The sequence below is a fragment of the Aedes aegypti genome, chromosome 2 (assembly GCF_002204515.2).
Source record: "Aedes aegypti strain LVP_AGWG chromosome 2, AaegL5.0 Primary Assembly, whole genome shotgun sequence".
Classification (NCBI taxonomy): domain Eukaryota; kingdom Metazoa; phylum Arthropoda; class Insecta; order Diptera; family Culicidae; genus Aedes; species Aedes aegypti.
The window spans coordinates 245,988,699-246,006,132 of NC_035108.1; the positions used below are offsets into that span (position 1 = coordinate 245,988,699).

Here is a 17,434-nt window from a genome sequence, read left to right on the forward strand (position 1 = left end):
CATTTCATCGCCGCAATCGCAACACAACGTTATTTGTTTTAATCATCAATAGTTAAAATTTGATCAAAGCTCCAAGATTGTATTTTTATTAAAAGAAAACAACAATAAGCTGCAAAAAAAGGCGGATGGATGTGTTATTCTACGCAAATATTGCTCTCTATAATACCTTCTTTTTCTTCTACACGCTGTGAAGTACACTATCGAAATTCATACATTTTACCTTAGGAAAAGTGGAACGATTATTGCAATACGAACACTTTATGTATCGTTTGAGCATCACCTCACATCAAATTTTCAAATTTTGGTTTCATAAGGCAAAGCTATGAATTTCAACCCTATTTATTGTGGAGAATTTTCATAAGTGGTTCCTATGTATTTCGATAGTCCATTTGCCTGAGTGTAATACACCATCCTGGTTGGACCATGCTTTTCCCATTTTCGATGATGTCCGGTATTGAGGGATCTCCCCCTATACGAATGCGAAAATGACGACTTTAGCAAAGAAATGCTCATAGGCCACTAAGTTGTGAAGCAGGCTTTGCCCCAATGAGAACGCAATGTAAAAAAAGAATACTTTCTTAAAATACTAAAGAGAATTGTAAAGACCGATGAGAATTACTATAGTTATACGTTGAAGTTTTTGTACTCTCCAGGGTTGATCGAAACAGAAATTCAATGCACACTCAAAAACAATGTCGCGAACCATTTGATTAAATTTATATTTTACTCACTTTGGCTCGTGCTTATAGCGTCAGTGCAAGCAACAGAGGTAATAGAGCAATGCAATCAGACATGTCAAATTTAAGTATTTTATCACGTAATAGAAGTAGACAGCGGGCAGTTAAATGTGGGCGTGGGATAGTGTAGGCTTTAGCATAAAGAGAATAAGATCCCTGTCCATGATTCATTGCTTATCGCATCCTCCATCCGAACGAGAAAATAACGACTAATAAGCGTTCTGGATAAAATATAAATTTATTCGATTGCATTTTACTGTTCACATTATCATGCAATATACAACAGTTTTCTTTCAATGTCAATACGCAGTACGCAATTCGATCACAATTATTTCAGCAGCTACATTCCGATTTTTGACGTTTTAATATTTTCTCCGATATTTACAATGGGGACTCTTATTCCAGAAACAACATTAGATCCGTTTTTAAATTATAACAATATTAAGGTTATACAAGCTTCCTATTACTGTTTTTTGCTGTTAGGTTAAACCTCAAGGAAAATTGTTGATCCATTAAACATAAAAGAATACGATTAGATATACAAAGATAAATTATATTCAGGCCCCGCAATTCGTAATATCTTCTGCCCGCCCAACTTATGCTAGGAAGATAACGAAAAATATAAAGAATAATATTAAAATGCCGAAAATCTTTATCATCAGCCAGCGATTCTTTGTCACCGATTGGAAGTATTTCAAAATCTCCCCGTGGGCCGCCTCTACGTTCAGTTCCACATCCTGCAGATTGGTGTCAATTCGTTCTACCATTTCTTCCTGTTCCTTGACCATGTGGGCTAGCTGTTGGAAAATACCTCCCAGTTCGACAATCGTACTTTCAATGTTCTGCATCGTCTCTGCCCGCTCCTGGACGTAACTGTCGGATTCGTCGTACAGGACCATCTGTTGCTGTTGCTGCTGGAGAAGCGGCACTCGCTCCGAAGAGGGCCCTCCGGAAGCATTCATATCGATACTGATCTGATCCTGCTGCTGCTGCTCTTGGAGCAGCAGACTACCTTGGGTTGATCCTCGCATTGCCGACGGCGGTAAGCTGTTGGAAATGGGTCCTTGACTGAACTGCAATGTGAAGTAACAATGGGTGAGTTATCGATTCAGCATTTATGCTATCTGTCCAAAATATGGATTCGCTTCTCCGAGTCTTGCAACACTCGTTTTGATTATTGTAAAACGGTTCTATGGAATTCTCTATATACATGAGACAGTTACGCGAATAGGGGCAGTGAGGGTAGTGACTTTAGTGGTTAAGATTATTAAAACAGTGACCAAATATTAACTTGAAAGTGACCTCAAAACTACCCAGATATTCCTGCAAACATCAGGACTGGTAGCAGGTCTCCTTTTTGAGACTTGGTCACTATTTTTATGCATGTCTTTAACAATTCTATATTTTTAATCTTCGGACTGTCGCGCTGTTGTATTTTGTACAACATTTTTTATTTATATGCATTTGCATCTTTTTGCAACGAAGATATCTATCGACACACCAAACCGGAATACAAGAATCTTCTTGAGAACAATTGGGTTTATTCTACGAGGGACGTGAGGTGAGAATTTGGTTGTTCAGCGATGAAAATGTTACAGTTTTTCGTAGCTTGATCGAAAGAGCACATTTTTCTAAGTATAACCAAATTTTATTGCGCTCCAATATCATAATTTTGACATTATAATTGATTAATAAAGATTTCAATCTGTAGACTCAATGACGTTTCAATTTACAAAATGACAGCTCGTCCCGTAGTAAAATTTGCCGTTTGGTGATTCAAAAGCGATTTCCATATACTGCTTCGCGACTAAAAATGGGTGAACAACGTGCAAAGTTCGACTTTTAACCAACTTCGCTGCGTCGCGAGTCACTTCGCTATAGTCCGCATCTATGCCCTCCGCCGTGTGCATTATGCGCACTATTGAGAATCGAGCTGCGACGCGGCGAAGTTGGTCAAAAATCGAACTTCGCACGTCGGTTCACCCATTTTTAGTCGCGAAGAAGTATACTAACTTCAAACTTGTTCTAGAAATGGAAGCACGGAAAAAACTGTGAAACTTTGGTGGCTAACTCAATTTTAAACGTAGAATCAGAATATGTAAAAAAGTGGATACCCTAACAAGCCAATTGTCGGTCTCGTATAGCGAAGTGACAATTCTCGACTCGAGTGAAGTGGCTCTCCACTTGATTTGCACGGCGAATCACTTCACTCGAGTCGAGAATTGTCACCTCGCTAAGCGAGACCGACAATTCTCACCTCACGTAGATTTAGGGCTTGAACATGTACGTTCACAACGATTGTCTTGGTGACCTTCTCTGATTCCCGGTGATATGAAGCTAAAGTAAGTTATTGGAGCAGCTTTGTAGATCGGCTCAAACTGCAAACAATTTTATTTGATTATAATTCATTATAAATACATCAACTTACAAGATTTAGTTTGCTTCCTGCGACTTTCCGATCCCAATTTTACTGTAGTTCTCGCATTCGTATTACAACGAAACGAAACTTTAGCTTATAATTTTTAGTACCGTCGGACGGGGCTACTTTTGATTCCAGGGGCTACTTTGGACACTCACCTTTTGTATTTATTAGCAGCGTAAACATTAATCTGAGCAATTCTGTGTCTTCAGCACTTTTATTAATCAATATATGCTCTACCACTAGGCATGATTTTTTCTTGGAACAACATCAACAATAACAGGATAAACAATAAAACATTTCAAAAAAGCCCGAATAAATAATCACAAGGTATAAAACATTGGCTATACTAACATTGTTTGAATTTTACCCATGTCTTGGAAACTTATTGGGAGCATCACAAAACTATCGAATCGTCATGTTTCATGAAAATCTTGGGATTTGTTTTGCTTAAAATTATTGTTTTATTGAAATAATTGATCAAAGGTCTTATTTTTGCGACTTTTATTTTGTTATAATGTTTTGGTTTGTGTATTTTACAACTTAAAAATAAAATAAAATAAATGCTTGTAAAAGTGAATAGACATGAAACACATATATTTCAATACGTACCAATGCTAAATTCACAACATAATCTCTAAAAAACTATTTTTTGTCATATTTTACATGAATTTGTAGTACAGAACAGTTGCATCCTTCAAATGCCTAAATTAAACTACTCTTAAGCCAGTTCTAAACTGCTAACACTCACCTTACTTACTTCTCTATGATCTTGCTAAACTTTACTTCATAGATTGAGTTTTTAATGAAAGTTACTTACTGGTATTAAACTAGTTACCGGTATTAATGTGATTCTTCAACATATCGTTCATATAACAGTAAGAATAGAAAAAAAAGAGTTTTTGTACATAACTCATTTATCATCGCAGTACCTAGTAGTTACGTCGTTCGTTTATGTCAACTTGAAAATCGAGCATTCGTAACTGATAGTTAAATTTAAGAGGAAGATGAAAATTTAAGTTTCATACTGCAAACTGAGAATAGTGAATGGCATGTTTCGTTGAAATTTGTTATATATGTGTAATTGATTCTAGCTTTGCAATTTTCTACATTAAGTTTATCAATGAAAAACGTTCCATAACATCACAGTGGACGACAATTTATTGAATCAGTTTGAATGTTATAAGGAAAAATCATTTCATTAGCAAATTGTGAAAATGTCCAAAGTAGCCCCTTTTTTGTCTTGAAGGACACACTTTTTTCGCTATTCAAGCATTTTTGTTATTTCTTGATGGATTTGCCTCATATTTTGCACATTTGTTACGTACATATACAACTTAAATATAGGCAAAAATTATCAACATGTATCCATAATTCTAAGAGTTACAAATCCTCAAAGTTAAAGAATGTGGAAATAATGTCAAAAGAAGCCCCGTTTGACGGTATGTAGTTTGATATTCACTGTCAGTGAATCAAATCAGTTGATAAACAAACAACAAAGCAAGCTTACTCACAACCGTTTGTCCCAACTTTTGCGCTTAGGGATACAATCAAAAGCAAAATTGCCATGACAATCACAAGGCGCAATATTGTTGCAACCTTTTCAACTCGCGATTCATCAGTTATTATGAACACAAAACCAAATTTCGTTTATGGATGCTGTTCAATAATGTGTCAATGTTTACCCAACACGGAGAAAGCTCTACAATTAAAATGCGAAGCCCAGAAAATCGCTGTGCACGTGGTAATCGTCATATTCTGTTCAAGTGGTGATAAACCGATGTTGCGAAATAAAATTATTGCAACAATAATAAGAGATGACGATGTATTTGTTGCTAGTTAGGTGACAATTGATTCACTGTTCACTGCTAATAATACTTATAATTAGGCTCACTATTTGTGACTATTTGGAATTCAATTTATAGGTTTCTCTCAATACACTGTTGAATTTGTTTTGTACTGTTGCTACTTCAATCACCTATTTGACAGGGGATTCCGCAAATTTTACTACCTACTGTTCATTTCTCCTTCGCTATAGCAACCTAATGATTTAACACCCAGTTTTTCCTTGTGAATGAAAATTTCCTTTTTTTCCGCTTTTTCCGTTTGGTGACCACCGTGGATAGGTTTTATAGAAATTTCAGATTCCCCGTGGGAAAGCTTCAGGTATTTTTCTAGTAGTTTCTGCAGAAATTTCTTCTGGAATACTTACAATGATCCCTTGAGAATATCGTCTTAAAATTTCTCTTTTAATTCTCCCAGTGATTTTTTAAGGAGAGATTACTGTGGAAATGCGATTTCCCCGAATGACCCGTTTCCCCGAGAAGTGATGCATTTAAAAAATGTTGCAAAAATAGTCTTTAGGAACAGGATGCTGAAATATTTGGAACGATAAGCAATCAAAAGAAGGAGATATTGGTCATTCTTGACTAAACACATAGTGCAAAAACGCAGAGGTCGCTGAAACTCGAAAGAATTGCCAAATAAATATACAAGATTGCATATCAGATGATTGGTTCGCTAACCAGCTCGAAACATATAAAATTATGATAATTATGAGTGCCTCAAACTTCTCGGAGAATTTAGGGAAACGGTGTATTTGGGAAGCCGGCATTCGGGGCAAATCCAAATGCTCCCTGAAACTATATCAGGATTTCCTTTAGATATTTTTCCTCTAATCCCTTCATCGATTTCTTCAGTTGTTATCCTGGAACTTCCAGGCTGGAAGATCGTCCTACGAATCCTTGAGGAGTTCCTATGAGAAAATTTACAATGGTTTTTGAAGAAATCTATTTAGCTATTGTTCTTAAACCTTACGCCGCAATTCTTTCAGGTATCATTTTACGCATATGAATTCATTTACGATTACTCCCAGATATCACTCCAAACAATATTCCAGCGATTATTCATGGAAACCTATTAAAAAATCTTCCAAAAATCCTCAATAAATACTACATGGGCTTTCTCATGCAGTTTCTCTAGTAATTCATCCAAGAATTGTTCCTGTTGTTCTACCCGAGAAATTTCCTTAGTGAAATCTCCATGGATGGATTCATCAAAAGTTCATTAGGCGGCATCCATTTATTACGTAACGCTGAAATTGGAAATTTTCGACCCCCTCCCCCCCCCTCCGTAACGCTTTTTGTATGGGAATTTTAAAATTTTTGTATGAGTCGTAACGCTTGAGCCTACCCCATCCCCCCCCCTTCGAGCGTTACGTAATTTGTGGATGCCGCCTTAAATGTTCCACATCAGTTGTTACTATAGTCATTATTCTAGTAATGCCTTTGATCATTTCACAACTTTCTTCAAAGTTTCAGAAAATCTTGCAGAATATCCAGAGTTTTGGTTGATTTTATTTTTTAAATCTCTTTGCAGTGCATTGGGAAATCCTCTAAGATTTCCATGGAAAACAAATTACTCGATGAATATTTAGAAAAATTGCAGGTGTATTCCTTGGATGAAATGCTAGGGAAATCGCTGGAATTGTTCTTAACAGATTTCCTTAAAAAACCCCAGGAGGAATTTTTAGAGCAATTCTTGGGAGAAATCGTGTCTGGTGAAAATGCCTACAAGAAAAAGACCGACTTTGTAGTGTTACAAGTGGGCACGGTAAATGGCTGGGGACGGTGTACCATTGGTATCTCGCGTACCTACAGAAATAAAATAGACCCCATCGTATGGTCCTTAGCCTCTTGCCCAGCAACTCCTATCCCTACCTCCTTGTGGTACTGGCCGGGGTACAAGTAACCTTAGGGAAGATCGTGTAACCAACCCCGGTGGGAGCTTTGGTCGTATGCTGACAGGGAAGGGGGGTTTGCTTCAGCAAACCTGGAGCGTCCATATTAGGAGCGGCTCACAACAGCGTCTGTCCTCCATGTCAGGGGCAGCTGATCATCGTCCGAGTGCCAGAGAAGGACTCTAAGCTAAACTGCGCACAATGGCTAAACTCCGAACATTTAGGGGGTTGGTGTCAGGCCCTGCTAGCCAACCGTAAAAATACACCAGCACAGGAACGTCAACGAGAGAATACGGACCGGAACAATCGGCAAAGACCACAGCGACGAAAATGGACTAGCGATTGGAAACTCGGTACGTGGAACTGCAAATCTCTCAACTTCATCGGAAGCACACGCATACTCTCCGATGTACTGAAGATCCGCGGTTTCGACATCGTAGCGCTGCAGGAGGTATGCTGGACAGGTTCGATAATGCGAACGTTTAGAGAAAATCATACCATCTACCAGAGCTGCGGCAACACACGTGAGCTGGGAACAGCTTCTATAGTGATGGGTAGGGTCAATGGAAATTCGCGATTCCGTGGAAGCCGCGAAATCCGCGAAATTTGGCCATTGCCGCGAAATTTAGAGAATACCGCGAAATGCCGCGATATTAATTAAATTTGGAGAATTTATATGACAATTACTGTACATTTAAAATTTTACTTATGACAATGGTTAATACATGTTTTAGTCGAGGTTCCATAACAAATATTACAATCGTTTGGTTTCAAGTTGGACGTTTTTCTGACTTGATTATTTTGTTTAAAAATCAATATTGATAATAGAATATTAAACATATCTTCACAATTTGTATATTTTCTTGTGAAATTCAAACATACAGTCGACAACTCGATACTTTATAAATCGATGGATTTTTCGATCCGTTCAAATTTCCATAAACCGTGCTCTCTTTGGGTTGATATTTCTGTAACTCGATATGTCCACAAGTCGATGTAACGTGCGAAGTAAATTTCACTCCATAACTCGATATCTATTTAAAAGAAATCTTGTGGAACATGGTTTAAAACTTTTTCGGAGGTGAATTTGAGGGTGAACAAGTTACAAGTTGTAATGGAAGTTGAAGAACATGGAAATAATATTCATTGTCAATAACAATAACATGATTTTTAGAGCTCTGTTAGAGAAGCTTTCAATTTTTTTTAAATACTAGCAACAAAATAAAATTGTTTACTTAAGCAAGAAATCATAACAGTATTCAAGTACAGAAATTTGTTCTTCAGATTTGAGAATTTTGTGTATCGGAATATCCTATAAATCGATATTTCTATAAATCGATGGTCCTCGATGGTATCGAGTCGACTGTATGAAGAAGATTTTTACTGTAAACATGCATTCTTATATAAAATATGGTCAAAACAATGGTACCGCGACAAAGCCGCGAAATTTGGGTTTTATCGCATTGGTCACCCGCGAAATTTTAAGAATTTTGCCGCGAATTTCCATTGTACCTAGTGATGGGTGATATGCAAAGGCGCGTGATCAACGGAATAATGTGCAAGTTAAGGCTCAAAGGCCGGTTCTTCAACTTCAGCACCATAAACGTGCATAGCCCTCACTCCGGAAGCACTGATGATGGCAAAGACGCATTTTACGCGCAGCTCGAACGCAAGTACGACCGCTGCCCAAGCGACGACGTCAAGATCATCATAGGAGATTTGAACGCTCAGGTTAGCCAGGAGGAGGAGTTCAGACCGACCATTGGAAAGTTCAGCATCCACCGGCTGACGAACGAGAACGGCCTAGGACTGATAGATTTTGCCGCCTCCAAGAACATGGCCATTCGCAGCTCCTACTTCCAGCACAGCCTCCCGTATCGATACACCTGGAGATCACCACTGCAGACGGACTCACAAATCGACCATGTTTTGATCGATGGACGGCACTTCTCCGATATTACCGACGTCAGAACCTATCGTGGCGCTAACATTGACTCTGATCACTTGGGTTTATTCTACGACTGGCGTGAGGTGACAATTGTCGGTGTCGTATAGCGAGGTGACAATTCTCGACTCGAGTGAAGTGACTCGCCGTGCAAATCAAATGGATAGTCACTTCACTCGAGTCGAGAATTGTCACCTCGCTATACGACACCAACAATTGTCACCTCTCGCCACTCGTAGAATAAGCCCAACTATCTAGTGACGGTGAAACTGAGCCCAAAACTATCCGTCATCAACAATGTACGGTATCGACGCCCGCCTCGGTATAACCTAGCGCGATTGGCCCAACCGAACGTCGCTGCCGCATACGCGCATCATCTCGAGGTAGCGTTGCCGGAAGAGGGCGAGCTTGACGAAGCCCCTCTTGAGGACTGCTGGAGCAACATAAAAGCAGCCATCAACAACGCAGCCGAGAGCATCGTCGGGTACGTGGAAAGGAGGACATGTAACGATTGGTTCGACGAAGAATGCAGGCAGGTTTTGGAGAAGGATGCAGCGCGGGCTGCAATGCTGCAGCAAGGAACGCGACAAAACTTGGAGCGATATAAAAGAAAACGAAAGCAGCAAACCCGCCTATTCCATGACAAAAAGCGCCGCCTGGAAGAAGCGGAATGTGAAGAAATGGAACAGCTGCATCGTTCACAAGAAACGCGAAAGTTCTAAGAGAAGCTTAACGAATCTCGAAAAGGCTTCGTGCCGCGAGCCGAAATGTGTAGGGATAAGGACGGAAGCATCTTGACGGACGGACATGAGGTGATTGAAAGGTGGAAGCAGCACTACGATGAACACCTAAATGGCACGGAGAACACAGGCGCAGAGGGTCACGACAGCGGAGGAAGTGAATACATCAGCACGGCGGATGAAGGAAACCAACCTCCCCTAACATTGAGGGAAGTTAAGGATGCCATCAACCAGCTCAAGAATAACAAGGCCGCTGGTAAGGATAGTATTAGAGCTGGACGCATCAAATGGGCCCGGAAAGCTTGGCCGCCTGTCTCCACCGGCTGATTGTCAGCATCTGGGAAATGGAACAGCAGCCGGAGGAGTGGAAGCAAGGGGTCATATGTCCCATCTACAACAAGGGCGACAAACTGGAATGTGAAAACTCTCGTGCGATCACTATCCTGAATGCCGCCTACAAAGTGCTATCCCAGATTATCTTCCGTCGTCTATCACCAATAGCAAATGAGTTTGTGGGAAGTTATCAAGCTGGTTTCATCAACGGTCGCTCGACGACGGACCAAATCTTCACTGTACGGCAAATCCTTAAGAAATGCCGTGAATACCAAGTCCCAACGCATCACCTGTTCATCGATTTTAAAGCGGCTTATGATATAGCATCGACCGCGAAGAGCTATGGAAAATCATGGACAGCTTTCCCAGGAAGCTCACAAGACTAATAAGAGCAACGATGCAGAATAGCGTGAAGATTTCGGGCGAACATTCCAGTTCGTTTGAATCCCGCCTGGGACTTCGACAGGGTTACGCTATGTCTAAACCAACAGATTATACAAATTGAAAGCACCTCGGATTTTTTTTCGCTAGACTTTAGTAATTAGGTTATATATTCATAATCGGAAGGTTTTTAAATATTCCATCGGTAAAATTTTGATTTTTCACACTTTTTAGCTATTTACAGCCTATGAAAACCAATGAAAATCACGTCTTCCTACACATTTCAGCCCATACAAAATGTATGGAAAAAATTTCACCGATAGAATATTTCGAAACCTTCTGATTATGAAATTATAGACCAAATAATGTCTAGCAGGAAAAAAAATTCGAGGTACATTCGATTTGTATAATCTGCTGGTTTAGACATAGCGTGAGGGTGATGGGCTTTCGTGCCTGCTGTTCAACATCGCGCCAGAAGGTGTCATGCGGAGAGCCGGGTTCAATAACCGAGGTACGATTTTCACAAGATCCAGCCAAATTGTTTGCTTCGCGGATGATATGGATATTGTCAGCAGAACATTTGGAACGGTGGCAGACCTGTCACCCGCCTGAAACGTGAAGCGACAAAAGTTGGACTGGTGGTGAATGCGTCAAAAACAAAGTACATGCTGATAGGCGGAACCGAGCGCGACAGAACCCGCGTAGGAAGCAGTGTTACGATAGACGGGGATACTTTTGAGGTGGTTGATGAGTTCGTCTACCTTGGATCCTTGTTAACGACTGATAACAACGTTAGTCGTGAAATACGGAGACGCATCATCAGTGGAAGTCGCGCCTACTATGGGCTCTAAAGAAGCTGTGGTCGAGAAAGATTCACCCCGCACCAAATGTATCATGTACAAAACGCTTATAAGACCGGTGGTCTTCTATGGACATGAAGCATGCTGGAAGAGGACTTGCAAGCACTTGGAGTGTTCGAACGAAGGGTGCTTAGGACGATCTTTGGCGGTGTGCAGGAAAACGGTGTGTGGCAGCGAAGGATGAACCACGAGCTCGCTAGGCTTTACGGCGAACCCAGTATCCGGAAGGTTGCGAAAGCCGGAAGGGTTCGCTGGGCAGGGCATGTTGCAAAACTACCGCACAACAATCCCACAAAGATGGCGTTCGCGTCGAATCCGGTTGGTACAAGAAGGCGGGGAGCACAGCGAGCGAGGTGGCTTGATCAGGTGAAACAAGATCTGGAGAACGTGGGCCAAGATCGAAGTTGGAGAGACACAGCCATGGACCGAGTAAATTGGCGTAACATCGTTAACGAGGTTTTATCAAATTAATTGATGTAACACCAACTAAATAATAACACGTCTTTCTCGGTGAGAATCAAATTCACCACTCCCAATGTTAAAAAGCCCAGTAAAGCTGGTTATCGTAAAATTGATAAATAGAATTGCAATTGCAAATCTGAAAAAATAGAATTTTAACAAGTTCTTTGAACTTCTTTCTCTAAGAAGGTTCTGGAAAAACTCTCCTAAGGTGGAATTTCCGAAAGAGCTCTTCTAACAAGAGTTTCTGAAAAATTTGCATTTGTCAAATTTTGGAGGAGTTTCTGGAGAATACATGGAGGTATTTATGGAATGATTTCTCGAGAGATCTTTGAATTCTAAAAAAAACATGAAGCATATTGGATCGCGTGAGTCTTTTGTGATGTGAGTTTAGAGAGCATTTTGCTTAAAATGGAGACCCATCATTAAAGGTAGGCACTTTTAACGTTCAACGCTCCGTCATCGTAATCGTCGTCATCATTGAAACTTCAAAAGCAGTTTTCCTGTTCAAAACTAAAAATTATTCTATGAAAATGTGTTCATTGTGTTGCGGTTGGAGTATAGAATACAGTGAACACTTTTTCCTGTAAATATTATTTATTTTGAACAAATAAACTGCTTTCGGAAATTCTGAAATCAATGATGGATCCTGCCCCTTAAAAGGCTTGCATTTAAATAGTGACCAAGTATTTGAAAATAGCACTGCAAACGACCATGTCACTTAAAAGCCTACCATGTAGCTATCAGCCTACCACAAGTAACTTATGCATACAGGTGATTCTAACAATTATTGTTGGGATTTTCTAATCTAAACGGAAATTGCAAAACTTGGGTAAACGATTCCATACTTTCGACGGGCATTTTAGTGCCACATAAAATAAATTTGCACTTACTTGATCTCGTCGGTTCTTTTGCTGTTTGAGATTCTCGGTTCGAACCTCCAGGACCTGCTTGAAGTCTGAGCTCATGTTGGCCAGCTTGGCTTGCAGTGCCACCACCATGTTTGAGGAATGTGAAAGCAGATGCTTCCCGGTCGTCGATCTGCGCTGGGATTTGGACACTTCTTGAAGTCGGGCAATTTGCTGATTCAACGAGTTCAGATCACCTTTGATGATGTACGTTAGCTCTTGAATCTCCGCCGGTCGATCGTCGAAGAGCGTTTTCCGTTTCGCCACTAGAACGGAAAATAGACAAAGGGTAAAAACAGGATTTTTACAGGAGACACTGTGCTAGATTTCGACCCATGGGTCGAATTTAAACTGTGAACGAATTCATTAAAACATTTCTAAAATACTGGCATGTTTTAAAAACTAAAACACATGAAATGACCTAGATGTTGTTTATTATTTTGTGCTAAAATACACGGATATACGCTCGTAAACATGTTTTATTTCGCATTTGTTTCTGGTGTGTTTCAGTTTTGGACCCCTTATCAAAAGTTGATATTGTCTTATACAATACAAGTTTTGCGTAAATTTATCGTTTACAAAAAAATGGTATGTAATTGAGAAATATTAGCCAAGCTTTGCTTCCTCCATGAACAAAGGGGTCACTCAAAAATGACGTCCATCGGTTGGGGGAGGGGGTGGGTCTACGAAAGTGTGACAGTACGTGTATAAGGTATTGGAAAAAGCGTGACAGAGAGGGGAGGGGAGTCTAAAAATCACGGAAAACGATGGACGTCATATTTGAATCGTCCCATATAATAACTCAATATATAGGAAGCCGGATCCTATTCTTGGCACATTTGATTCACTTCGACAGTGGGGTTTTTTGAAAGCTACAGAGCTCATATTTGGCCACAATGTGCATTGTATTGATGTGCTTCTAATTGCAAAGTTCTATCCCATTCGGCCGAGAAAAACCCCCCATGCCAAGGTGGATTCACTGGAAGTGCCCAAGTGGTTCTGCACCCTAGTAGCACTATGAAATGTATAGACAAATTGGAGCTGAAACCGAATTCCAGATAGTTGTCGCAAAGGTCCTAAAATAGAAACCATATTGTGAAAAGACTGCTGCAATGCATAGAGTAAGGGGCGGACCATTAAGTACGTAAGACCATTTTGGCGGTTTATAGAACACCATTTTTTGTATGAAAATTAAAAATAGTTTGTATGACGCGTTAGAAATCTCAAAACTCCTCTTCCCCCAATAACCCCTTACGTAATTAATGGACTACCCCTAAGGTAGAGCAAAAGTTCGGTTTTGATTGGTACAATCAAAATTTCCAGAAAAAAGATAGCAGTTTAAAAAAATAAGTACTACTACACAGTGATCCTTAAACACACATTTGCTGAACAAACTTTTGTCAAAATATTTACCCATTTTTTGTAATACAGGTATGTTCCGTTTTTATCACGTTCCGATTTTGTCATGCTCCGGTTTTGTCACGTTCCGATTTCGTCAACAAATTATTCCGTTTTTATCAACACACAAAAATTGATTTTTTTTTATTTCCAAAATGTTTAGAATGTAAACTATATACTTATGTTGAAGCAATTTGAATGATTTTCAGAGTTGAATTTTCAATATTATGTTAATGTTGAGCACCTACGATACATGGTAGGTGTAGGTGTCAAATCATATACGATTCAATAAGGATTGACTAATTCTTATACACTATTCAATTGGAGTTTTCATACTTAGCATGGTCTGTTGGACAAGATTAACCCATCCCTCAACAATCGAGAGTTGCTCTGACCACGTCCTAGTAACAACTGGAATTTGTGATTAGTTGAAAACGTACCTAAGAGAGTTGCAGAGAACTCTTCTTTCTCTGATTTTTCTTTTATATAAAAAATTGATAGACATTGGGACTGTCCTTTAATTACATAAGACAATTTTGGCGGTTTTCGACCCCCAATGAATTTTGAATGAAAACAAAAAATAATAATTTGTATGGTAGGATATCTTGAACCCCCTCCTCCCCTATAATCCCTTACGTGATTAATGGATGATCTCATATATGTTCATTTCTTTTTTATAAGGGATACACTTGGAAATGAACTCAAGAATGTTTGAGCAACGACAAGATAAACGATCGAGTTTATTGTATTTTTGATAAGACTGTCGATCCCGTCATATTTTGGACATTATCTTCTATCTCTTAAACTTGATCGCATTGCACTAATTAAAGCAACAGTCATTGTCTAGATCCTGTTCAAGGGGTAGTGGAAGGGGTCCAGCATAACTAAGCAATCTATAGAACATTGTGGAATTTTCCAAACATCGAGGAAGAGGGTAAAGGGCTGAAATGGCTGACAATATGAGAAACTGTTGATACTGGACGTACCCACGTCACGTTCGTTATCATCCCAAATATACTGGGATCTTGATCTTTGAGCAAACATGAACCCCTTCCCCACATGGAGACAAACAGGTTAATTAGGAGTCTTCTATCAACAGCCATACGCTTATTCATGAAAGGTTCTCTTACCAAAAAAAATCTATTTTGGTGATGCTTGTTCTAGAGTTTATACATCTTTGTGTTTTTGATGTACTTCTTTCTACATAAATTAAAAATGGAATGGTGTTTATATGTCACGAAATGGCTCAAGAGTGGGCTAATAGACTTACATGATCATTTCACTGTCGCATTGGTCAAGTTTTCCGACGTGTTTGAGTGAAGGAAACGATTTGGAAAATTCTCTGGAATAACTGGAAAAACAACTGAAAACTAATCTATCGTTTTGAATCCCATTTTTCAGCAGCCTACTTGATGGAAAAACGAAGTTTGACGTGACCACTAGTATTGAATATTATTTTCACTTAACAAAAAAACTAGAACTTTAGGTTAGTTTATTGCCAGTCTCTTCGTGTTCTAACGTATAGCTGAAAGGCGATTGTGACGCTGTTCTAGATTGACGATTAGTGCATCTCTGACGAAGTTGGTAGTAATAACTTCAGAATAAAGATCCCCACAACCATTTTACTGATAACATTTTGGCAATTCAAAATCGTAAATATTAATTTCGCCAGCCGGGTGGGGTCGAAAATGCAATAATAAATTAACTTTGCAAAAAAGCTCTCAGTTGATAACTGCGGAAGTGTTTATAAGAACACTAAGCTGAGAAGAAGTCTTTTTCTCAGTTGGGATATAATTCCAAAAAGAAGAAAAAGCAGAAGGGAAGTGGAAAAAGAAGTTGTTTTTGTATAATATTTCTTGGAAAAAAAACAAAGATCAACTTCCTTGTAGTCATTTTTACAAATATGACGCACGTTATGATACAAAGGACATTTATGTGATTATCGTTTTAGTATTCCTATATTACATTTATTGAAATTCTAACCAAGAAAACTAAAACTTTTAATGATTTATTACAAAATTATATTGATTGATAGGAGTCTGCAAGTCAACTATCATTACGAACCTATAGGAATAAACAATCTGAATGCTCCGCACAGCTCCTAAACATTAATAATTTGCATTTATATGATGCAAATGTGTATTATCCTGACAATACTGCAATTTTATTTTAAAATTTGTAAAATGTTTTGTCCAAAAAAATTATTCCGTTTTTGTCACGGTTCCGTTTTTATCAACTGAAAATTGCCGATCGTGTTGATAAAAACGGAACATACCTGTAACAGTTTCAAAATTGAATTTAGAGTACCAACCATGTACGTTTAGTTTTCACAACTTTTAAGGGCTTTTCATCTATGTATCAGTTTTTTATGGGTCGAAACAGAGCGCTTTTACCCTATACTTACGCAGTGTCAGCTTTTCCAGCTTGGCGTAGGTGCTAGCTATGTTCTTCCCTATGTGTTTCGCAATCATCGTAAACTCGGAGTAGCTCTGCAGCTGTTTGGCTTTGCGGGGATCTCGCACATTGACCGCCCTCTGGATGTTCCTGCCCTGGAGCGATCGAATCGCGTTGGCAAATTCCGTACTGCGGTCCCGTGAGGCCATAATGAATTCCGGTTCGTTCTCCTTGTCGTCGTCTTCCTCGAAATACAGCGAGCCTCTGTCCACAGATGGCTGGATTTGATGGTTGTTCTGCTGGTTAAAACCACTAGAATTGATCACACTGGAAAGGAACTTCTGCGGTATCGAAGGTAACCAGCTGCTTCCACTTGGCGGCGGATATTTCGGTTTTTCCACGTAATCTTCCCTTTGATGCTCGTGATTGTTGATTTGTCCTCCTCCGTCGGAAACTACTGAAAATGGCTCACTTGCGTCCTCTGGGCCGAAACGACGTCTTGCTCTTGATTGCATCTCATAATCATCACTCCCCAATCAAAACATTCAAAGCTCCAGGCTTTCACAAAGGTTTCTGCGCGGAGAAAACCTTCCCGTTTTGGAGCACAATTCAAGTGTTTCTGCAGAATTTATTGCTCCCCGATAGTGTGCGAGTAAACGTCCATCAATCACAGTTTATTTTACCTACAGAAAATCAATTTAAAACCAAGAAAAATAACAGAAATTGTAATTTTCAATCCTTTTTCCAGGGAAAATGACGTGGAATTAAAAAATACATTTTTTTTTACAGAAACAGAATAACAAATGACAGGTGACAGTTACAGAGGAATAAAAATCAACCCGAATTTACCGCTTGCATAACTCGTCGAATGGATATGGCCTCCCGCGTCAAATTACGCAGCCAATGACACTCAAACATCGGTACACGGAGAAAAATCGCCTTAGTTTGAAACAACCAACAAGTTTTATTGAATTTCAACCTAACAATTTGGTTGTTTTGAGGTTGAGTTTTGTTGTCTTTAACTTATGGTCTTATTTTGAAGTAACCTTGTTTTATAGGTTATTTCAGCCTTGCATTATTATGTCATTTTAACGGAGTGCTTCGTGAAGCCCAAGCAGGGC

At 39.4% G+C, this 17,434-nt stretch overlaps 1 protein-coding gene across 1 annotated transcript; it reads right to left on the bottom strand.

The window, feature by feature from the left end:
* Positions 1 to 956: 956 nt before the first annotated feature.
* LOC5578148 (syntaxin-5) lies at positions 957 to 17,119 on the bottom strand. The gene is made up of 3 exons (XM_021844699.1): positions 16,324 to 17,119; positions 12,507 to 12,787; positions 957 to 1,810 (listed from the first exon to the last, which is right to left on the bottom strand). The coding sequence occupies exons 1-3, from the start codon at positions 16,826 to 16,828 to the stop codon at positions 1,334 to 1,336; spliced, it is 1,263 nt and encodes a 420-aa protein (XP_021700391.1). The 5' UTR covers positions 16,829 to 17,119; the 3' UTR covers positions 957 to 1,333.
* Positions 17,120 to 17,434: the final 315 nt, after the last annotated feature.

Coding starts and splice junctions, on each gene's coding strand:
- LOC5578148 (XM_021844699.1), bottom strand. CDS start 16,828: ATGCAATCAAGAGCAAGACGTCGTTTCGGCCCAGAGGACGCAAGTGAG. Junction 12,788..16,323: donor GCTGGAAAAGCTGACACTGC/GTAAGTATAGGG, acceptor TTTCCGTTCTAG/TGGCGAAACGGAAAACGCTC. Junction 1,811..12,506: donor AAAAGAACCGACGAGATCAA/GTAAGTGCAAAT, acceptor TTCACATTGCAG/TTCAGTCAAGGACCCATTTC.